General features: G+C 50.1%; 1 protein-coding gene and 2 non-coding genes across 4 annotated transcripts; all 3 read right to left on the bottom strand.

The window, feature by feature from the left end:
• Window positions 1-15,650: 15,650 nt before the first annotated feature.
• TRNAA-CGC (transfer RNA alanine (anticodon CGC)) lies at window positions 15,651-15,722 on the bottom strand. Its single transcript has one exon. It is a non-coding gene; the product is annotated as a tRNA-Ala (tRNA).
• A 784-nt stretch (window positions 15,723-16,506) lies between these two features.
• On the bottom strand, window positions 16,507-16,579 carry TRNAA-UGC (transfer RNA alanine (anticodon UGC)). The gene has a single exon. It is a non-coding gene; the product is annotated as a tRNA-Ala (tRNA).
• Window positions 16,580-17,773: 1,194 nt separating this feature from the next.
• Window positions 17,774-19,137, bottom strand: LOC144727217 (protein S100-A1-like). 2 transcript variants are annotated; one of them, XM_078605889.1, is made up of 3 exons: window positions 19,031-19,137; window positions 18,590-18,772; window positions 17,774-18,008 (listed from the first exon to the last, which is right to left on the bottom strand). In XM_078605889.1, exons 2-3 carry the CDS (start codon window positions 18,728-18,730, stop codon window positions 17,823-17,825), a joined length of 327 nt encoding a protein of 108 aa, XP_078462015.1. In that variant the 5' UTR covers window positions 18,731-18,772; window positions 19,031-19,137; the 3' UTR covers window positions 17,774-17,822. The 2 variants fall into 2 exon arrangements, with proteins under 2 accessions (XP_078462015.1, XP_078462016.1); XM_078605890.1 differs by lacking the exon at window positions 19,031-19,137 and adding an exon at window positions 18,956-18,977.
• Window positions 19,138-24,348: the final 5,211 nt, after the last annotated feature.

Raw genomic sequence — 24,348 nt, forward strand, 5'->3', positions numbered from 1 at the left:
AGCGAGAGAGAACGGTCTACACGAGCCGAGTATGCATACGGTGTAGCCAGCGAGAGAGGAAGGTCTACACGAGCCGAGTATGCATACGGTGTAGCCAGAGAGAGAGATGCAAAGTCTACACGAGGCGAGTGGAGAGTGTAGCAGAGGCGCAGAGTCTACACGAGGCGAGAGAGGAGTGTAGCCGAGGCGCGGAGTCTACACGAGGCACAGAGAGCCGGCAGCACAGAATCCAGAGTCAAGAGAAGCGCATTGTGAAGAAGAGAGGCCACGCGTTGTATTGTTACAAGTCAAGATTTAATAAAAGAAGTGTGTTCCCGTCAAGGAGTTTCCTGCCGTCATTTTCCAATACTTCACATGGATAACCACTGCATGTGTTTCTATGCCTAGTGTATCAAGTTCACAAGCACGCCAATGCGATCGCATGGTTTATTTCATAGTATTCGTATCATGCGCAACAGACGCGTTACACTTGGAATGCTCACAGCGCGTGGGTCCTGCCATTCAGCTCGGAAGTTCGGGTTGCAGCAGAATTTCAAGGCCGCGATCGTGATCACGAACTCGAGGAAGTCGAGGTTGACGCCTGCGCCATATCGCTCTCCTTAACGGACCCCAGTCCTCCAGTTGGTCGAGTCGCGGCAGTTCCCACCTCCGCAGCTGTCGACATAAACTGGTCTTCTTCGCTCGTCACGGCAGGTCTCCAAAACCACTCGAGGTTTGCAAGGCAACCCCTGGCCCGACAGCCAGGGTACCTGCCTCTCCACGGATATCTATAGTAAGAAGCGAAAGCACCTGCAACACCACGTCTGCAGCTTCGACGACTGTTGCCTCCTCCCCCCCCCTTTGCGGCTTTCATGAAGCTCGGCCAGTGACATCACCACTCACACCTGCTTGCTCTCACGGTGCGATTTGTCCCGTTTATCCAGTTTCCCAGCTAATTTACAAGGGAAGTCCGTGATGCCAGAGCACAGCAACAGACAATGAACTGGGAGGCGCGTGCCAAGCATTGTTATCAAGCGGGAGCTTGGAGGGGAGGAGTTTGCATGGGGACGAATTAAATTGACATCGTCACTCGCAGCCGACAACCCCTGCTGTAATAATTGTGCGTAAATGAGCAATCCAGATAACGTGCTAATCAAAAGTTTCATCCCACACAAATGCGCAGGGAGTGTTAACGGAGGTATGAAAATGAATAGTGAAGCCTATCCTACGGTATGTAGTGCCGTCACAGCTATATTAATCTTTCCAGCAGGGGCAGTTTCTTCATTAGGGCGATTGGGCGACGCACCACCAATGTCATTCAACCACAGAGTCACGCTAGCCGTCACTGTGCCTCTGGATATAGTCCAATCAGCGTCATGCTACGTTCTGTGGAGTACCGCCTCTTTTTGGGCGATTTCCCTCCGGCTGAGAATCGCTCCGAGTGGTCCCATAGACTTACATTCAAAGATGTTTTTTTTCGAACGGGGGCGCTGCAATGCATTCTCTATGGCTTCCCGGAGGGCTCGCCCTAACGTGCTTACGTCATCATACGTGCTTACGTCATCATACGTAAGCACGTTTCATCCAACAATATAATTTGTTGCCACCTAGTGGAATCTTTAATAAAAGAAATTTGAGTGGTTTGTTTTAATAGTGAGTATAGAAACAAACAAGATGTATTGTAAGAGTCACTTTATTTTTCATTAATATTAAAGAAGTGAAGTTGCCTTTACATGCTTAAGCTGTTAATTTATCCATTGCATAGGTGGATCTTATCCTTATCAATCATCCAGACATTTGCCCCCCCTGAGAGATTTTGCAGGAGCCGCCGCTGGTGCTGTGTGAACATCGCCACTGGGGGGACAAAGGTGGCCGGGCGTGGTGCTGTCACCCACCCCCTCGTGTGCCGTGCCGGCCTTCATAGGTGCTCGCTAACAGCACTTGCCCACGACAGTCTCTTCACTTTTTATATATAAAAGTCTGCATTTGCGGAAATATTGCGAGGGATTTGCCTCTCAACGGTGGACTTTATGTCCAAAATATTTTGCCAGCCAGCACACCCTAAGCCCCGCGGTGGGAATAGGCTATTCCCTTTCGATTTAAAGCTTTCGTGACTGCAGGGATTCATCTTCTTGGTTCTTTCGGTAAAGTCACGTAGAAGGGAAGTAATAAAAGAATAAAAATGAAACATAATAAAATAAAATAATTCTCACTAGAATTAAATAAAATAATTCTCACTAGAATTATTTTCTTTTATTATGTTTTACCAGCTATTAAAGCTAATCCTGGAAGGAAAAATCGAAGGGAAAAAACGACCAGGACGGCCAAAAACGACATGGCTCAGTAACATCAAAACATGGCTACAATTAACAACAGCACAAACTCTACACGCCGTGCTAGACCGGGACCAATATCATCGTGAAGTCGCACACGCCGTTAGGCAGCACTAAAGAAGAAGATTATGTTTTATTTTTATCATTTTATATCTTCCCTTCTACGTGACTTTACCGAAAGAACCAAGAAGAGGCTATTCCCTTTTCACGTCCCTCACCTTTAAATTACTTTAATTAGCGTTTTTGGGAGATATTTATTAAAATCCAGTGGCGGCTGGTGATATTTATTTTTGGGGGGGCGCATTTTTTTTTATTTTATTGAGGGGGGCAAATAAATATAAAGCAGTACCAAAAACCATTTTGACTACTTGAATATAAATTTTGATGATCTTTATTTACATTTCAGACCAAAAGAAGTACCAAAAAGCATGTTTCCTACTTGAACATAAATGTTTCTCTTTTATATACATTTCAGACCAAAGTACCAAAAAGCATGTTTCCTACTTGAACATAAATGTTTCTCTTTTATATACATTTCAGACCAAAGTACCAAAAAGCATGTTTCCTACTTGAACATAAAAACGTTAGTTTCATGCTATTATCAATATGGCTGCGGCTACTTTCATGACGTTTGCATTTGTCAGAGAGATGTTTGAGGTCTCTTACCCCCGTCGTTGTCCACAAAACTTCAGTGCCGACACTTTGAAATAAAAGACAGGGAAAACAAAAAAGAGAATTGCTAACATCACATCCAGCCAGCCACCTCCGTTTCTCATAACAAGCGCGGGTGAAGCTTCGTGTGTAGCTTCGTCCTCTGTCACTGGCCTGCTGCTGGATTTGTAAATCGGGTTGGTCCGGTCCGAGATCCTTTATCTTTTTTATTTCTTCCAGCGAAAGCCTTGTGAAAGGGTTTTTTTGTAAATAAATTACAGAATTTGGATGAACTGCTGCCATTGTTTACACAAAAAATTTGATCAGCCTAGCAAGTGTCGAAGTGGTGTCGCCTGCGCACTCGCAGTAGTGGCCCAGAGCGTAAATTTGAATGACAGGTGACGAGAACCAATCAGATTGGATAAAATAACATGTATCCAATTCTGATTGGCCAGGGACGCAACGACTTGCGCCCCGAGGAGAATCTTTAAGAAACCAATTAGAGACCAGCTTCAGGTCACATGCTGTCCGAAAATTTAAAGTCTCACATAGACATCCATTTGTCCGGCGCCCCGCATGAAACACATTGAAAAACATAGAAAATAGTTGACCGATTAAAGCCAGTTTTTATTAAATGCTGATGCTTTTCTTACTACCAGCCGGCACATCGTATGAAAAAAATATTTTATTTATGTATTTTTATATAATTTTTGTATATGTATATTCTTGAATCTTGATGGGGGCGGCGCCCCTGCGCCCTCTATTGACGAGCCGCCACTGTAATAAAATCTTTAGTTTGTTTTACTAATATTTATTTCCCTTCGACGCGCGCTGAGTCACAACGCAGCCAGCTGCACGTGCCCACAGCGCCCACGAGGTTACCCCAAGCAAGCCACACGCGCCATCGCCCAAGGAAAGTCGCACACTTTCGTATTATATGCTTTTAGATAAGACGTAAGTCCCACAAATTTGTCTTATAAGCATTTATCTCATTACACTTTGCACTGCGTACATGGGTTGCCCCTAGCAACGCACACACGATCGCCATAAATTTTCATTCGCCTTACACATGTGTAGTGTTGACAAAGTATAGGCAGAGACTTCCCTTTGTAGGCAACACCGTTTATTCGCTTTAACGACTAAAAGCGTCCCTAACACGGAGAGGTAACGGCCTCTCCTACCCGATAACCTAGTCCTAGAGGATACGTCCTCACACTTAGTGTGCCCTCACACTATACTCTGCTATCGGGAATTTCTCCGCTAAGGGACCTAGGGGAGGCTCTGCTCACCCGACCTTGCCAGGGTAACGGGTGCCGCCACTGGGCCGTTCGGACCTGGCCCTGACAAGGGCCGGGGGTCGGAAGTGCCAGGGCGCTATATTGATGTCTTCAGGCCTTGAGGTGAGTGCGAACTGGCTCACGCTGGGAGAGCTGCTGCCCTTTATATACTCCTCTCTCCCAACCGCCTTCTCTCGAGAGGGTCTGGGTCTGACCGTTGCCCCCCCCCAGCCCCCTCCCTCAGTGTGCTCTGGCCCCCTCCCCCTGGTCAACGGTTATTGTAGCCGTGGGTCGTACACCTGTCACTCAACAGCCCCCTTGGCTCTTCTGCGCCCCCGACACACTGAGGGCGCCACTAGAGGTGAGTGTACGTGACCCATACAATACTGCTCCGCAGGTGTAGAAGGGTTGGCGACGACTCGCTCAGAGACGGAGGTGAGGTTAAGGGCTTTCGCCATTTATTAAGGGCTACACAACACACGGGGGGGGGGGGGGGGGTTTCTGAGCTGAAATCCTCTCTAATCAAGACGCTCATACATCGGGCTAAAACAGTGTCAGATGATGAAAGTCTAGTGAGAGAGATTAAACATGTTAAAGAAGCACTAAGACAGAATGGCTACAATAATGCTCAAATTAACAGAGCACTAAATGCCAAATCACGATCGCAAAGCAACACTGCTGAAAGCGATCAGATTATTAAAACAATAAAAATACCATTTATCTCAGGAGTAACTGACAAATTAGCCCGTGTTTTGCAAAAGCAAAACATTACAGTAAGATTTGGTACAGTACACAAAATTCAACAACTAGTAACGTGCACTAAAGACGAATTACCTAAATTATCAACAGAAGGTGTATATCGGATTAATTGTGTATGTGGCAGATGCTATATTGGACAGACAGGGCGTAACGTTAGTGTAAGACTAAAAGAACACCAGAGAAATATTAAACTATCGCAAACACAACTGTCGGCAGTGGCAGAACATGCTTGCCAACAGGGACACTCAATTGATTTTGACAACGTTGAAGTGTTGTGTAAAACTAGTTACTACTGGCAAAGACTAATTAGAGAATCCATTGAGATTGAGAGAAACAGAAATAACTTTAATCGCTCAGACAGCTACAGGCTTAGTGCGGCCTGGAAGCGTATTATTAAATAAGATGCATTACAATTCCTTATAAGGGAAACAAGCACTAACTGATTATTAATGTAGCATAATCACAATAGAACACATTCCAAATGATTACTAATCTACAACTCGCATCGTAATAATAGCCTTATTACTAATCAAGTATATAATTACAATAACCCCCCCTCAAATCTTTGCACCTGATGAGTTAATGAGTTAATGATGACGTCACCCTGCTGCTGCTCTATATAAGAACGGGAGACACAGCAGAGCCTCACCATTCTGGCAAATTGCCCGATGATGCTGGATGCAATTACCAGCGAAACGTCGTACTCAAATTGTAAATGTTGTGGTTTCACGCTTCAACACACCGGTGGGCTAAAGCAGTGAACTATTTGTCTTTTGTCAACGTGACACTTTTTTTACTGATTGGCCGTGTCGGGTGGTGGAGGGTTACGACACATTTGTAGTACCGTCGAATACAGGTCGACACCCGGGGTTGAGGCACACTGAGGTTTATTACAACAAACGTTGTGACATACACACTTGAGGGGGTATTGGCCCCCTCACCCGTCTATCTGAGGACACACCTCCTAGCTAACCCTAGCCTGCCTCAGAGTCCTCCTCTCGTGGACTAGGGGAGGCTATCTTGGCCCGACACTGGTCAGTCGGGCCCGGTACTCAGAGTCCAGACCAACACTGGCTCTGGCTCTGGCACCACGCCACTGGCTCGAGCCTGCGCGGTCCTGACAAGGACGGCGTACCAGGGGGAGACCAGGGCTCTATCTCGGACGTCTTCCGTCTTCTCTTCTTAGCTAACCCAACTCTCCCTAGCCCCCCGATACATTCCCCTTTTATACATCCCCCTCCCTGAGGGGTGGGGCCCCGGGGGATCGTAACGTCCGAAGCGCGGACGTCGTAGAGGGCACCTGCCCGTGCACTGACGTAGCCCCGCCCACTGTGCTAGTTTCCCGTAGGATCCCATACATATCAGCTCGACACATATTTCCTCCGTAAGACCCCTACATCACCCCCCCCCTGTACAGCTCGCAGCCGTCCCGGCTGCAACATCGAGAATAAAAGTTTATTCAGCCCTCGATACCCCAGCGTGTGCCTCATTTTTTTTTCCAACAATAACGCAACGAGAAGAACAACAGGAAGAAAGAAAAAAAATAACCCGACGAACCCCCCCCGCAAAATAAATACGAAAACCGTAGGACGAGCGTATATACACGTGTTTCTTTACCTGGAGTCCCCCCCACAGCCCCCCCACAGAAGACACACAACACACACAACACACACAACACACACAATAATCGTCCGTGCTGTGTTCCGGGAACACAGCACGGACGCCCCACACCATGAGCACAACATGCGAATGTACACCGGAAAGAGAAGCCACAAAAGACGCAAAAAAAAATTTTTCTTCTCTTTTTTTCCACAAGAGTTTGCGCATTTTTGCGCGCGTCCTCGCCGCAGGCCCGTCACACGGGACAGGCGCGGCCGGCAGGCCGTCGGCCGGCAGGTCGTTGGCCGGCAGGTGTTCATCACAGAGCGAGTCTGTTGCCGACGTCGCAAGACCCTCAGCATCACCTGCGGGGGTCGTCGGGCGTGAGCCCGTCACTCCCGGTGCGCCTGGGGGTGGGACAGCCGGCAGCACGTTAGGCGGGAGCAACGGAGAAGACCCCTCTGAGTCGGACGCCCCCCCACATGCTTGGCCACGCGCGTGTGTAGTGGGATCTCGCACCGCAACGAAGGGTTTTAGCCTGGCAGGGTGTACAAACCACCGGCGCCTCCCCTATTGAATGCGCACGCACTGAGGTCTCAGGACCTCAACCACCTCGACGGGACCCCGCCACGGTCGCAGCAGTTTAGAGGAGGACGCGAGCGGTACCTGGGGACAGTGCAACCATGCCCTGTCCCCCGGCTTCCACTGTATCACATGCGCGCGACCCATTCTGAGGCGCTCATTAGCCCTCTGCCGCCTGGCAGAATTCTGCATGGCAGCATCCCGAGCCTCCGTTAATTTTTCCAGGTTGAATTTAACATGTTCGGCCAATTGAGTTTTTCCCTGCGGCGCCGGGATCTGCAGTTGGGCCTGAACAGGTGGCTCCGGTTCGCGGCCATACATAAGGAAAAAGGGGGAAAATCCCGTCGCAGCATGGGGGGCCAACCGGTATGCTGACAGGACCCCCTGAATTTTCAAATCCCAATCCGTCTGTGAGTCAGAAACGTGCTGCGACAGCATCGACGTGATGGTACGATGCAACCGCTCGACCATCCCGTCGGTTTGTGGGTGATATGGAGAGGTGCGAATCTTTTTAGTGCCAAGGATCTCACAGACCTGTTTGAGCAATTTGCTTGAAAATTTTTTACCCTGGTCGGTCAGCAGCCTCTCGGGAGCACCTTTGTCAAGGACGTATCCCTGGACAAAGGCCTCCACGATGGCTGCCGCCGACTGGTTGGCCAGGGGCCAGGCCATAGGCCAGCGCGTGAAATATTCAACCCCGGTTAGCAAATACCTATTTCCCCTAGGGGTGGCGGGGAACGGTCCTAGAATGTCCAGCGCGACGAGTTCGTTCACCCGGGAAACCCTGATAGATTGCAGGGGCGGGTTCGACTCCTTCGCTGGTGGTTTGCGCTGCGCACATCTAGGGCACGATCCTAATAGATCCCCGACATCCCTTGTCATGCCCGGCCAAAAGAAATCAAGTTGGAGCAAGGCCAGGGTCTTTTGGGTACCCAGGTGGAGGAGGCGCTCGTGAGCGGCCCACACCACCCTACCCCGTAACCCCGAAGGGACCACCAGCCGGTGGCGATGGGATTTCCCGTCCCAATGCATTAACAACCCACCGAGCATTTCCCATGCGTCGGCATCACCCCTCCCCCGCCCCCGGTCCCTGACGCGGCGGCGCAACGCAAGGAGGGAAGTATCTTCCATTTGCAACCGGCCCCATTCCGTAGCAGGCAACCCCAACAGGGAATCAGAACCCTGTTGTGCGATAGAATTAGTCATTGATGCTGCGTCATCAGCAGCCGCCAAGATCGGAACAGGCAATTCAGCAGGATGCCTGCACCGACCCGACCCCAGGAGGCATGCGCATTCGGGGGTGGTCGGCATGCGTGACAGGGCGTCCGCGTTGGTGTGGCGAACGCCCTTACGGTACGTGGTCTGAAAATCAAAATCCTGGAGAACCTCCAGCCATCGAGACAATTGTCCCGATGGTTGTTGGACTCGCAGGGCGTACTGTAGCGCTGCATGGTCTGTACGGACGGTGAAACACTGTCCGTACAGATACGGCCGGTACTGCTGGATGAAGTAGACAATTGCCAGCAGTTCCCGACGCGTGACACAATATCGTTGCTCCGCTGGAGACAACACTCGGCTACCGTACGCGACCACCCGTTCGACGCCCTCGACCACCTGGGACAGCACGCCCCCAATACCTGTGTTGCTCGCGTCAGTATCGAGCACAAAGGGTTTTGAAAAATCTGGATAAACCAGGGGAGGGGCATTAACCAGAGCGTCCCGAAGTGAGCGGAACGCAGCCTCCTCCTCCTGTCCCCAATGGAAACGGACCCCCTTTGACGTCAAAGCGTGCAGGGGTTTAGCAATGGTGGCAAAGTCCGCGACAAAGCGTCGGTAGTATGACGCGAAACCAACAAAGCTCCTGACCTCTCCCACCGAGGTGGGAGTCGGCCAGGAGCTGACGCACTGCGTTTTGGCGGGATCGGTAGCAATACCCGAGCGCCCTACGATGTGCCCCAAATAACGTACCGATTCGCGCAACAAATGACACTTTTGGGGTTTAAATTTCAAATTAGCAGCCCGCATTTTGAGGAAAACGGCCCGCAACCTCTGGAGATGCTCGTCGAATGTTCTGCTAAAGACGATAACGTCGTCCAAATAGATTAAACACGAATCCCACTGCAATCCAGCCAAAACCAATTCCATCAATCGCTGGAAAGTCGCCGGCGCCGAGTGTAATCCCATCGGCAACCGGTTAAATTGGAAGAGACCATGTGGCGTACGGAATGCGGTTTTAGGCTTAGATTCATCGTCCAGAGGAAGCTGCCAGAATCCCGAAAGCAAATCCAATGTGGAGAAGAATCGCGCCCCCGCCAAGGCGTCGAGCGATTCATCAATACGGGGAAGCGGGTATGCGTCAGCAACGGAAATTTTGTTGAGGCGGCGAAAATCGACGCAAAACCGCAACGATCCATCCTGTTTCTTTACCAGAACGATCGGTGCTCCCCACGGGCTGGTAGAGGGAGAAATGATATCGGCGGCTAACATGTCATCAACAGCCGATTTGACATGGTCCTTCTCGGCGGGACTCAGCCGGAAGGGATTTTGGCGTATGGGCGCGCTGTCACCAGTATCAATATGGTGACGCAGCAAATGGGTGCAGCCCAGATCGAATTTGTTTTGACTAAACACATCGGCGAATTCGCGCAATAGTGTCCTAAGTTTTTGACGCTCTACATCCGACAGGTCCGTCGATCCCGCACAAAGCGCCTCAAGCCACCCTTCATCGGTGTCCGAATGTGGAGTCGGCAGAGTGGCAGCGTGCACGTGATTTGCGACAGACTCCTCACAGGGCACCGGCGTTGCGTGAGCAAGCACGGTCCCCTGGGGAATTACCACGGCCTGCGACCCCACATTGAGGACCGCGATGAAGGGGTCCCCGTCCCCCCTTACAATGGTCTGAGCGGGAATCAAATGCGGCCCGCTAACCCCAGCCCTAGATGGGCCGAGCAGGACACCCTGGTCCCCAACACCCTTAGCGAAGGGCCTACGAAGCTTTAGGGGCACCAACATTTGTGCCCCCGGCGGCACGCGAACCGTCTGAACTACAAACGTGGGTACCGTCGCGAGCGCCGAGCGATCCGTAGTAGGGGAAGGCAAAAACGCCATCCGCCGTCCCGACGGGAGTTCAATGCAACCCTGATTAATCATGATCCGAATCGGCATTTTGCCCAAGAAATCCGTCCCCAGCAGGCACGGAACCGCCAGCGAGGAGGACACAAAAATAGGGCCGGACAATTTAATATCACCGATCGAAATTTGCGCGCGAATCTGCCCCATGATACCCAGTGAGCCCCCGTTAGCAGCGTAGAATGGCACATTAACCGGTAGCAAGGGACGACTTTGGACAGGGAGAATGTTGTATATTAGTTCCGAAATGATGGTTGCCGACGCACCTGTATCGACGAGGATACGCACTTCGACCCCGTCAATATACCCTACTACGGCCGATGACCCCGACGGCGCAGCTAGAACGCGATGGGCCAACACGGACCACTGGGCGGGTTCGAATTCGGTCCCCATAGTGGTTCGTGTTGGCCCCATGGTGTGCAATGTTGGCCCCCTGTTCGTTGCGGTGTGTACATGTGTAACGGGTGTGTGCTTTGGCCAAACATGTGGGGTGCCGCGACTCGCCGGGTCATGTCGGTGGAGCTTGGGAGGAGGAGGAGGAGGGCCGGCGTCCCGGCGAGGCGTCGTCCCCCGCTGTCGAGGGGAACGGCACCCCAAGGCGACGTGGCCCCGGACGCCGCAGTTATAGCAGCGCGGGAGCGCAGGTGGTGAAGACGGGCGGTCGGAGCGGGCCGACCCATCCCGGTCCGCCCGTGCTCCCATCCGTTGCTGCTGTCGGAAGTCGGCGGCGTAGACCTCCTCCGTCGGTGAGGTGATGGCAGCCACCGTACGGCCGGCAGCTGCCCTGCTGGCCTTCCTTCGCTGCGACAGGAGGTTGGCGTGGAGGAGCCGCGCCGCTTGGAGGGAACCCATCTCCACGTCCTCCTGCGCGACGATGGCGACGTCCAGGTCGTCCGCCAGCAGAAGGATCTTCTCGGTGACCATGGCGTCGACGCCTTGGTCATCCATACGAGGGAAGGCCGTCTTTGCGAGCGCCAGAAGGCTGGTACGGTAGGCGAGGGGCGACTCCTTCGCACCCCGCTGGCGGTCGTAGAATCGCTGCCTACACTCCGCCGAGGGTCCGTAAACCCCAGCCAGCAATTGCAGCGCCATCTGAAGAGTAGAGCGCTTGTCCCTCGATGCGGACGTAAGAGCGGCGAGGGCGTTGCCGTCAAGGAGCGCCGGTAGTGCGCAGAGGGCTTCGTCGTCTGACCACCCCGCCATCTCTTGATGCGCGAGGAAGCGCCGTTGAAATCCCCCCCAGTCGCCCTCCTCAGCCACAAACTCCTTCAGCGGGGGCAGCCTTTGGTATAGTGCAGCGACCGCCGTGGAGGCCCGCACTTTGATGTCCCCGCGACTCGGCCGAGCGTCAGCACGAACGGCAGCTGTAATCGCCTGTCGCGCAGATAGTGACGCTCCGTCCGAAGGCGGTGACGCGGCAGCCCCAGCGGAGCCGATGTCGGACCCCAAGTTGAGGTTGGCCACGCCCTCGGCAGCTGCTGCGGCGATGGCGGGACTTTCAAAAGTGCCGTCCGTAGAAATGGCGGGAAGGTGCAACGGCCGTCGGCTGTCGTCGCCCCGCGGTGGTCCAGCAGCCCCCAGCCGAGTGATGGTCTCGAGTGTGGCGGCAGCAGCGTATAGCAGCTCCGCCAACCTCGCGTGCGCCAGCCGCAGCCCGTCGGACAGCAACTCCCCTTCCTCCCGATGCCCCGATAAGGACGCATTCGGTCCCGGCTGCTCGTTGCCCCCATCAGCCGTCTCTGGTACCGCACTTCCCGCGGTGTCTTCCGCCTCCTGCACCCCGGCCCGAGCTGTTCGGCGCGTGTCCATGTTCGTTGTTGTTTACTTCTGACGCCAGATGTAGTACCGTCGAATACAGGTCGACACCCGGGGTTGAGGCACACTGAGGTTTATTACAACAAACGTTGTGACATACACACTTGAGGGGGTATTGGCCCCCTCACCCGTCTATCTGAGGACACACCTCCTAGCTAACCCTAGCCTGCCTCAGAGTCCTCCTCTCGTGGACTAGGGGAGGCTATCTTGGCCCGACACTGGTCAGTCGGGCCCGGTACTCAGAGTCCAGACCAACACTGGCTCTGGCTCTCGCACCACGCCACTGGCTCGAGCCTGCGCGGTCCTGACAAGGACGGCGTACCAGGGGGAGACCAGGGCTCTATCTCGGATGTCTTCCGTCTTCTCTTCTTAGCTAACCCAACTCTCCCTAGCCCCCCGATACATTCCCCTTTTATACATCCCCCTCCCTGAGGGGTGGGGCCCCGGGGGATCGTAACGTCCGAAGCGCGGACGTCGTAGAGGGCACCTGCCCGTGCACTGACGTAGCCCCGCCCACTGTGCTAGTTTCCCGTAGGATCCCATACATATCAGCTCGACACATATTTCCTCCGTAAGACCCCTACACATTTATAAATAACGCGATCTAAACCCAAAAATCGTTGATTATGATCAACAAGAGAACACTGTTGGTGTTTTCCGCGGCACTCATCGTCACACTGCAGCTCAATGAGCTCCAGCTGCAGCTGTGGAGGCGCATCATCAGGGTTCACGGAGAAGGGACAAGAGAAAAGCAACATGTCCTCTTCAATAACTGCAAAGTCCCGAAAGCGTTTGTTAAATTCCACAGAAAGAAATGCGATAGCTGTTGCATAACTCTTCATTTGCGCATCGATGTTGTCCTGTGAGAAACTGTCAATGACCTCTCAAAGCTGGGAAGTGCGCGGTGCAGGGCTCTGTGTGGGACAAGTGTCTTTGGAAAAGTTGCAGTTTGGTTCCAAAGGCTTTGATGCGAGCGTATAGCTGGCTCACCACTGCATTTTTTCCTTGAAGATTCAGATGCTTTGTTATGTCAACCAAAAAAGCCAGATTTGCCAGCCATACAGGATCGGACAGTTCTTCCATTGGTTGTCCCTTCTCACCCAAAAATGTCCAATTTCCTCTTTGAGAGAGAAAAATCGTTGCAGTGCAGACCCCCGACTTAGCCACCTCACATCGTTGTGATATATTACGTCACCGTAAAAATTATTCGAGAAGGGTTCGCGGCACGGATGCAGAGCCAGATAGCATTAGAATGGTGCTGCCACCGTGTGGTGAAAGGAGGAATTATATCTTTAAAGTTTTATGATGTAGTTATTCTGACAGAGCTAGCGAGCCATAAATAACACATTATAAGACCGAAGCTTGCGGGCCGTATGAAATCTGACCGCAGGCCGTGATTGGCCCGCGGACCGGACTTTGGACATGCCTGGTGTAAGTAGATGTGTTTGTGTGTGGGTCGATGTCTGTGCAAGTCCATGTGTGTGTCGGCCTTTTTCGCCCGGGCAACGCCGGGTACTTGCCGCTAGTCAAAGTGTAATGGGTTCCGGAAACACTTGTAGAGGTAACTTCTTTATTACAATACAACACTCCAACAGTCCTGATACTCTGTTACAGCCTAGGTACACAGCCTAGGTACACAGCCTAGATACACTACTCTGGCTACGCTCTGGGGTCCTCCGGCTACAATTACCCTAGGGGAGGCTACCTGACCCGACCCAGCCAAGGTGCGGGACTGGACTCTGGCTTCCTCGGAACTCGCCCTTACAAGGACGTAGAGCCGGGAGTCCCAGAGTCCCACCACTGGCCCTCACAGCGTCCCGGCCCTTAAAAGGACAAGCGGGACGAGGGGGTCCAGGATCCTAAGCTGGCTGGCTGGCGGGTCTTGGGTCTTGAGCTGCGATTGGCCCCGATCGGCCAGGTAGCTGCCCTTTTATGCCTCGTCCCCAACGAGGGGTGGGGTTGTCTGCGCCCCCAGATATCCCACAGAGCACACACAGCCCCCCCGTTGGTGGCGCCAAGGGGCTTAACTGTCTGGGGTGCCTGGGATCCTAGCGCCTGGCGCCGAGGGCTTATCTGTCTAGGGTCCCAGAGCCCCGATCAGCCCCTCCCCTCTTATGGCACTACAAAAGTATAAAAGTTGAGTTACTCCTGCGCATTCGTCCTCGCTGCGCTTGGACGACATAACAGAATGATCCGTGCCAGGTGCGCGGTGGGACGGAGTCGCCAAAAAAATTGCGATTTTGACTTGTGTTTATTCGGGACCCCGGGGTCCTGCCATGAGGTTCAACGAATTGACAATTTTGCCTTCATTGTAATTAGTCTTTATTGGCGTTATACCAGATGAAACTATCGCTCAATAATTAAAATATTTAAGGTGAAGTAGTCCTGCGGGATGAAAGGAATTCGGTTTGAATAAAGCACATCCGTTTTCTGCCCACATTCCCACAGAAAAGTGAAGGCCATGCACCAACATGTTTGAGGTCATCATGGGTCCACTTTCCGGATTTCAGACTTGATGTTTGAGCGAAACATGCTTAACACGACTTTATGGGGTAAACCGAAATGTCTAATACCCAAACCGTTATTTTTATTTCAAATGTGCCTAAACCTTGAAGTGCAACCAATCTTATGCAACCACCCCACCCCCACATTTCAGATTTGGAACGGTTCTAATTAGGGGGGGGGTGGCATTTAGGCCACATTCGTTAGCACACCTTGGTGGTGTGTTGTCCCTATAGTGTTGCAGTTATGGTGCAGTTGTGGGAACGTGGCTTTGATTACGGTAATGTTGGGGGGGGGGGGGGTATAAATAGATAACGATCTTGGCAATACTTGTATTAACAATAACACGTTCCTTCGGAGTGGGCAGGTAGGAACTTGGTTGGACAGCACATTCGTGCACGATAGAAAGCTCGCGGTCACGTGATGCACTTCAACCAATCTCTGAACGTACATGTTTGGGAGGGGCGATGCACGACAGACAAATAATCCCTGGTGGGCAGTGTGAAACTGTTGTTCCTACTTGTATAATTCCACTCGTTGAGTTATCCTTCAGCGATGAGGACTCCAGACTGATTTTCTTCTCATCCACTCCGTTCGACCACCACTCGGCAGGTCACAACACTTTTCTATCGGCTTCCTCCATGCACTGCTCAAATTGGAAGTCCATCCTACGGTTTCAATTCTACTTATCTTGCTAATTTCCATAAATATTTTGATTTCACACTTGATGATTGCTTGTGTTGCAGTCGAAACGTCGTGATAATTTTATTTTTAATATTTTTATTATTTTATTATTTTCCTTCTACGTGACTTGACCGAAAAAAACTATAATATGAATGCCATAAACATGTTAACTCTTATCGACTACAACTTTGATTGTAGTGCTGTTCATTGCTGACCGTATGACATGTTGGTCTTCTGGATCTATGCTCAGCAACCATAACGAATGAAAACAAGCAGACGTTTTGTGCAGGCCACGCATATTCTTTAGAGTAAAATTGTCCACTGGAAAAATATCACATCGTGGAGATGCCGGGGATTAAACCCGGGGTCTCACACATGCGAAGCGTGCGCTCTACCACTGACCTACATCCCCATGGTGGTTCTACCTGGGCGCAGTTCCACCTAGGTACGGGGTGAAACTTCGTCATCAGCTTCTTCCTCTCCCTCGTCACCCCACTCACTCTCCTGTTGGCCCTGGGCCCTGTACACATCGAGTCTGCACAGAGTCCAAGCAAAATGTATTTCTTTGAAAGAAATAGAAATAACAAGCATACATGTGGATGGATACTATGATGCTTTCCCAATTTATTTATTCTTGGAAAATTTTAATTCGGAAATAAAAAAAAGTGTTTTGGATACTTTTAAGCACTGGTTTTCATCTCCAAAATTTTAAGTAAACCATTTGATCACTGTGTGCATCGCTAGTTATACAAATAGCAAGTTCCTGAAATCAACACAAATTCACCCTCAGGTATCGTTCATATAGTTATACTGGTAGGAAGCACTTGGTTCCACCAGCCCACAGGGGATTATTGTGTCCGTCCGTCCGTCGGGAATCCAAAATTGGGAGGGGTGGGGCTGGGTGGAAAGGGGAGGGTGGGGAAGGGCTGGTCACCCCGTGGTGCCCTTATAAAACTCAACGTTTAACCGACTCACGCCGGCTTGTGCCCGCCCTCACAGTTGCCCATATTTGCGAAATACACCACGCCGCCGTTGACCCTGGCCATTGACCGAGCAACCCAGCGTTCCTTCCAGTTCCCTCCGCAGGAATGTGTTTACAAGAGTTCATGTGCACCCCGATTACAGGGACATGGACACAGCCAATTGATTTTGGAAATCAACCTTTGTTGGAAACATAAATTAAATAAAAACTTACATTGAGATGCCGGGGATTGACCCCGGGGCCTCACACATGCAAAGCGTGCACTCTACCACTGAGCTACATCCCCATTCTGGTTCTACCAGGGCGCAGTTCCACCTAGGTACGGGGTGAAACTTTGTCATCAGCTTCCTCCTCTCTCTTGTCACCCCACTCACTCTCCTGTTGGCCCTGGACCCTGGACACATCGAGTCTGCACAGAGTCCAAGCAAAATGTATTTCTTTGAAACGAAAAGAAATAACAAGAATACATGTGGATGGATACTATAATGCTGTCCCAAATTATTTATTCTTGGAAATATTTAATTCGGAATTAAAGTGTTCTGGATACTTTTAAGCACTTGCTTTCATCTACAAATGTGTAAGTAGACCATTTGATCACTGTGTGCATCGCTAGTTATACAAATAGCAAGTTCCTGAAATCAACACAAATTCATCCAAAGGTATCGTTCATATAGGGTCATATTTACGAGAGATCATGTGCACCCCTATTACATGGACACTGACAAACACAATTGATTTTGGAATTCAACCTTTGTTGGAAAAAGGATTTAAATAAAAGCTTCCGACATGGAGATAATGGGGATTGAACCCAGGGCCTCACACATGCAAAGCGTGCGCTCTCCCCCGGAGCTACATCCCCACCACGCTGGCAGCCAGACAGGTAGTCAGCCCCCTTAACTATCGGTCCCTCCCCTTACCCCCTCTCCCTCAGGCCCCTCTGCTGACCCTCCCTCAGGCCCCTCTCCTGACTACCCCCTTCCTTAGACCCCTCCCCCTCCTCCCTTAGGCACCTCCCCTCTCCGTACCCGGCAGGTCTCCACCAATCAAATAGCTGTTTATATTATTTATTTATGCACGACAGACAGACAAAAAAAATCCCTGGTGGGCAATGTGGAACATTGTTCCTACCTGTATCAACGCCACACTTACAGCATTGCTGTCGATGTTACAGATCAAAAGGCTTGGAAAGAATGTGCAAGAAATTCAGGTCACTTGCTAATCAAAAGCTTCATCCCACGCAAATACGCAGGGAGTGTAAACGGAGGTATGAAAAAAGTAGTGCAGCTTATCCGACGTCACGTAGCGCTGTCATAGCTATATTAATCCTTCCAGTTGTGAAACCAGAACTGCAAGCAGGAAATTGATTCCTGGCACATTCCATATCGCTACTCATCCTGGGCATTTCAAAAGGACACTGCATGGTTAACCACTGTGCGTGTTTCTATACCTAGAGTATGAAGTTCACAAGCACGCCACGTTGATGTGATTAAACCGTTTATTTCATAGTATGCGTATCATGCAACAGGCGCGTTACACTTGGAATGCGCGCAGCGCGTGGGTCCTGCCATTCCGCTCGTGGTGTGCTCGGAAGTTCGGGTGGCAGCAGAATTTCAAGGCCGCGATCGTGATCACGAACTCGAGGAAGTCGACTTCCCCATCCTTGTCATCACCAAGGTCCCTCAGGATGCGGCTCACCACGAACCCATCCACGGGATTCTGAATGGAATCACAAAAGCAAGGGTTAGAAAGGACTGGACCGCAGAACACGGGCAAAATCTACAGCAAGTTATACACGGCGTAATGGCGTGCCAAATGGAGGTCATTCAACCATGCTGATGAACTGAATAAGCCAACCACAATACGTACTGCATTCTCCTCAGAATTAATAAGGTCCGTTCGAACTGAACACTATTAACCTCCTACCCCCGTTAATGCACCCCCCGATTAGGCCCAGGTCAAATACCATCTCTTTACGTCCGAAACACCACTGCACAATTCTGACCATCGCCTCCTGAAGCCGATTGTAAATCAGCTAAATGGCGACCTCAATAGTCCAAGTTGGAAGTTTACGCTCCACCACAGCGGTGTGCTAAAGTAGCAGCTAATCAGCACGGTTTACGTGACAAACCCTACCAATTGGCCATGTCCGGTTTAACTGATATTTATAGTTACGGGATGCAAACCAGAAAGCTTTATTATTACAGAATAACGGAGAGGGTACAAGCTCAAAGGATACATCCGGAGACTCAAAAATGGGATGAACAGAGGTCCATACGAATAGCAAAACCACATCTCACCTGGATCAGACTCTTGCCCTTATCCCCCTTCAGGAAGCTCCTGAACGTTTCCTTCTTCAGACAATCTTTCACAGCACTGTCGCGGGCGAGTTCATTGAAGGTGGACAGGAGCTTCAGGGTGGCTGCATGGAGGTCGCTCATCTTAGCAAGCGATGCACGGTCGAGTTAGTACGCAAGAGGAATCTGCGAGGACACGACACGAGACAGTCTTCAATCATGTGAAGACAATGCACACGGCACCTCACTCTACGCACTAGAATGATGAACCACAAAACGAGCGAAAATCAATCACGTAGCGCCCCAGTTTTGTTCCAAACAATTTCTGGTCTAAACCTCAACCAGCGCTGCGCACTGCTCTCCACGAACCCAGGCAAAACCCGCGCGTTGCAGAGATACCAACTACACAAGGCATCTTGCCCAACACAGCGGCAGTCGCGGCACCTGCAAGAGACGTCTGCAGCTTTAACGACGACTGCTTCCACCCGTTGCGGCTTTTATGAAGCGCGTCCAGTGACGTCACCACTCACACCTGCTCGCTCTCATTGTGCGATTGAGTGATGATGTTTTTTGATTGGTCCCGTTTATCTCGTTTCCCGGCTAATTTACAAGCGAAGTCCGTGATGCCAGAGCACAGTAGCAACAACATCAACAGACAATGAACTGGGAGGCGCGTGCCAAGCGGCCCCGACATTGTCATCAAGCGGGCGCTTGATGGAGGGAGTGGAGGAGTTTGCACGGGGACGAATTAAATTAAATCTACATCGTCACTCGCAGCCGACACCACAACCCCTGCTGTAATATTTGTACGCAAATGAGATGCCCGCGTTTTCACTGCAGGATTTGACTGATATGTCCACATGTACGTGGATCTGCCGTGGTGTCAAGGTTTGCTCACCGGATGTGTAATGCAGAGGTCTTCGGGTTCGATCTCCCCGAGCGGCAGTTGAACCACCCAGCATTGTAACAGGTACACCACAGGTATTTGATCACGATGTTTGGGGGGGGGGGGGGGGGGTAGAGCTTTGTGACGTCATATTTGAGGGGGGGTCTGACTTTTTGTGACGCCGTGTGACGAGGGGGGGGTCAAAAATCGTCAAAGATCGCGTGACGTCATTTATGGACGGCCCCTTAGAACTACGAACGACCATAATTGAGGGCAGCCTGATCGTCATTGGTGGAGTTGGCACGCGTCTCCCATGAGGCGCTGGGATGCCGTCACAGGCGGCAAGACTCGTGTTGCCCCCGCGTGGCTGAGGAATGAACAAACAGAGGCCGGATTGATGTTTAGCTTGGCAAAGGGTTTTATATCACTAGTTCATAAAGCCTGCCTTCGCTAACATAACGTGGAGATCGACACGATGCGCTAATCAAAGTTTCAAAGTTGTGTTTCTTCTGCACATTCGTCCTCGCTGCGCTTGGACGACATGACAACAGAATGATCCGCGCCAGGTGGGTCGCGGCGTTTATGTGCGCGGTGGGACCGAGTCGCCAAACATACATTAATTACGATTTTCACTCCCGTTTATTCGGGACCCCGGGGTCCCGCCATAAGGTTCCTATAACAGTAATTCAGTAGTGTGGTAAGACACCCCAGGACTCACAATCAGCACAGAATGCAACACTCAACCCTCGTCACAAGTGGGTGGCAATTACGAGACTGTGGGTTAAAATCCAACCTCCGTAATATATTTTTTCACTGAATAACCAATGTTATTTAGCTCGTCATTTGTTGCCGTATTTACGAGCATAATAATATTTTTAGCCCGCAGCATTTTTATTAAGGGGGGTCTAACATATTTTACGGGAGCCACCAAATTTGTAGGAGGGCTTCTATTACCAATCAATCCACTCGCTATGGGTGAGAAGGCGTCGCTTGCCTGTAACTTCATTCAGTACCGTCAAGGCCGATGTACCCTCTTTTTAACTTTTAAGAAAATTGTAATTAAATTAAGTTCATAAATATTTTACAACCCTCGCCACAAGACGGCAGCAGTCACGAGATCATGGGTTCAAATCCAACCTCCCTTATAATAGATTTTATACAAGATGTGAAATTGTATACAAATGTATTTAACTGCATCAACGGCTCCATGTGACTGGGAGCAATGTTAGTTTCAGCGTTACTCGCTCTGCCAAAGTTTTAATATGCAACACAGACACGCCACAACACAGTATCACATGCTGTGTCATGTGTAGGTCTCCACTATGAAATGTAAGTTAATAATTTCAATACAGTACTCTTACAAGGCAGCAGTAAGCGACGAGGTTGGAGCTTCTGCGCTCCTAAACTGGGTCATCGTGATGTCCTCGGTCTACATTTCTGTGGTGTGGATTCTTTTAAATGAGCCCGCGACTCTATCCTGGTCTCGTGAGTTTTCACTCGGGTAGATGCACTGTGATACATTTTAAAGCAAAAATAAATTTCAAAAATTTCATTGTGACCACAAATCGTGACAATGGAATCGTGGGGGTGGATTTTGGTTGGCTCAGCCTGCCCTGCTGTGTGTTCTCGCTCCAGGACAAAAAGCGCTATAACGAATCAGAGTTCCTCAGGGTCACGCTAAACGAGGTCTGCCGATAAACAGGACCCTGCGGGGTGGGCTGGTAGGAACGACTAACCAAAGAATATAAACATAATGTATTATTACACTTGTTTAGCCAGGAAAGCCCCACTGAGTCTAAAGGTTTGTGTAGGGTCCTACTAAGTGTTTGCAGTAGGGGGCGATGTTGCTACACCGAATCGGACGATACGAAGGGAGAGTGTGAGGCCTAGTTCTAGGCTTTAGGCCTAGCCGTAGGCTTTAGGCCGCCGTGAGTTAATTTTAAAATTAAATGTTTTTATTATTTATGTAAAAGCTTTAAATTTAAATGTTTCTATTTAAAAGCATCAGGGAATGTAACATTGTTAAACATTAACTCCCTTGCACACACGCGGGTGTACGATACGAAGGGAAAGTGATAGGCGTAGTTCGAGGCTTTATGCCTAGCTGTAGGCTTTAGGGCGCAGTGAGTAAAATTTGAATTTAAAAGTTTTAATGAAAAGCTATCTCAGGGAATTAGAAGGGAATGTTACACTTGTTTAGCCAGGAAAGCCTCATTAATTTAAATGTTTTAATTAAAAGCTATCTGAGGGAATTATAAGGGAATGTTACACTTGTTTAGCCAGAAAAGCGTCACTGAGTCTAAAGGTTTTTGTAGGGTCATGCCAAGTGTTTGCAGTAGGGGGCGATGTTGCTACACGGTCGGACGGACGGACGGACGATATAATCTATTGTAGGCTGGTCCACTTCGTTCCTACCAGTATTAAAGTGTTCATGAAGCGAACAAGCGGTTCTGTGGATATGTATTCGATGTTACACATTCCTGGATTGTAAACGTTCAATTATCAGTTGATGTTAAAAAAAAATCCATATTAAATTATCTGGAGTGTGAGGTAAACAAACTTGCCCGTGAGTTGAAATTTTCTACTGTTGTATAAAGTCATTTATGCAACAACAAAACTGTACAATTACTGTTATCACTGCGCAAAAATCATATGAACTATAGCTCACAGAGGTCAAGCTGTAGCTCGAACATATACAGCCTTGTGTACGTAACTTTACTGCTCAGGGCATTGGGACTCCTTCTAAGTTGTCGAGTTATATCACGTTTGTATGAGGGCCACTTAGCAGAAGTGAAACAATTGCCTTGATTTGGCTTTTATTGACCCATGAAGTTCCTCATGTTGGTTCGCTGCACGAAGATGAAGCATAGATCCGCTCAAGCGAGTGGTGGGTTCTTATAACAACAGCATGGATCTCTGAGACTAGATATCCAAGGTTATGAAGAGGCCATCAGAGGATTGAACCAGCCCAGCTGGAAAATGGGAAGATATAGCCCCTTGCTTTTGGCGAGTTCATGAACAAACTCCGATGACACCAGGGCTAATGAACTATTCACTAAGGTTTCTGACTTTGTATAGACACATCGCATATAAATGACAATTCGCAAAGGTGTGCTGCTGCTTCTGCTCAAACAGCAGGAAGACACGACTTCCATTATGCCTTGCTTGTATCGTCAGCCCGTCCTCTTTCCCGTCATGATCGTAACGAGAGAGCAGGCCAGCTAAACAAAAGACGATAGATGTTATTCTGAGTTGTGTTCTTGTCCCATTCCGTACCACACAGCAGGTTGAGATGACTGGACAGCTTCACAAAGAGGGAACGAAAATCGGGTTACCAACTCTCCCTCAATCTTCTGGTGACGATTTAAAAGCGACCCGATAGCTTTTAATTGGATACTTTAAGGAAATTGATTCATTTTAAAAATCTCCCGCAATATCTTCAGTGAAGAGTTGGCAAACCTAAACGTGAGTGGGTCATGTGACGGCAACACTTTATTCAAAAGTGCTCTTTTGGGTAGCTTTCGTATCTCTGCAACAGTGGCCAACAAAACCTGCCAATTAGTTATTAGTTAGGAACACCGATGTGTTGGAGCGCAAACATACAATATGTATAGAATGCGATTCCAATGTGTATCTGGTAATTACAACCAGCTTCATCAGGCGACAGCCATGATTAAGGGCCCATTTCTATTAACGCGATCTAACACAAAAAAACAAGTTGCGTGGACGCCGTTGCACGGAATTCGCCCGCTCGCGTCGACGAGAGAGAGAGAGAGGAGCTGCAGACAGCAGCCACCAGCTCTGCTGCCCTCTATATACGAAGGTGTTCTCGGCCACATAATGAGCGTTCACGTGTGGGATGAAACCATAGCGCCCAAAGAAAACCCACGGCGTGTGCAAGGCGAGGCAAAACTTTATTCCGTACAGATGGAACACGTGGGCGTACATGTTTGCTGGTCTGCCTTCTCCTGGCGAGCCAGGGTATGGTGCCTCATTGACGCCAAGGGGTTGAGAGTTTCACAGCATTTGTGCGATCCACCAACCCTTGCCTCCACGGTGCTGGATTACCGGCGTTCGAAGTCACCACCGCCCGGCTAAAATAAACAACCTTACAGTGATGTTATGAGCGACAGTAGGTCCACGCGTGCCAGCACCACTGTCGAAAAAATACCAAGTTAAAATAAATTGTCGTGCAAATGATGATGCCGATCGCTCCCATGGACGATCGACGATGGTCAGGCAGCGTGGCGGTCAGCTCGTTTTCTGGTCGCCGACGTGGTGAGATGTTATCTCGCTCGCCTGGTATGCAGGGGGTCGTGGGTTTGATCATGACTCTGACGCCTGCTGCAATTTTTGAGTTTGTATGTTATCACCCCGTGGTAATTTTTTTCTGGGTCTTTGTTCCTTTCACATTTAGAATCAACATGCGTTTCGAGTATTTGTCTGCTATACATTTCCACTTAATAAGCCACTTCGTTGAGCTATCATTTGTGATAGCCAGATCGCTTGTAAAAATGTAGCTCAGTGGGCCTTACCTGGCGAAATAAAAAATAGTTTAGTATAGTTTGAATACACCCGTAGTATTAACCAGGACGACCTGACGGGTTCAAACCGCAAAACTCAACGAGCTGATAAAGCCCCCCGCCCCTCCCCACCATCCCCGCCCCCCCCCGCAGCCCCTCCCCCCTACAGACACAAGCCCCGCCCACCGTCGAGTGACGTCACGACCAACTGACGCCCACTCTGAAGATTCAAGTCTCCCGCGAAGAAGCTGAAGCCGACGACTCCGCGACTCTCCGAGACTCCGAGACTCCCTGAGGCCTTCTCACTCGACTCGCTCTCCCTGCTTGAGTGAAGAACCTCGCCGACGACGGTC

Source organism: Lampetra planeri, chromosome 25 (genome assembly GCF_965212315.1).
Source record: "Lampetra planeri chromosome 25, kcLamPlan1.2.h2, whole genome shotgun sequence".
Taxonomy (NCBI): Eukaryota; Metazoa; Chordata; class Hyperoartia; order Petromyzontiformes; family Petromyzontidae; genus Lampetra; species Lampetra planeri.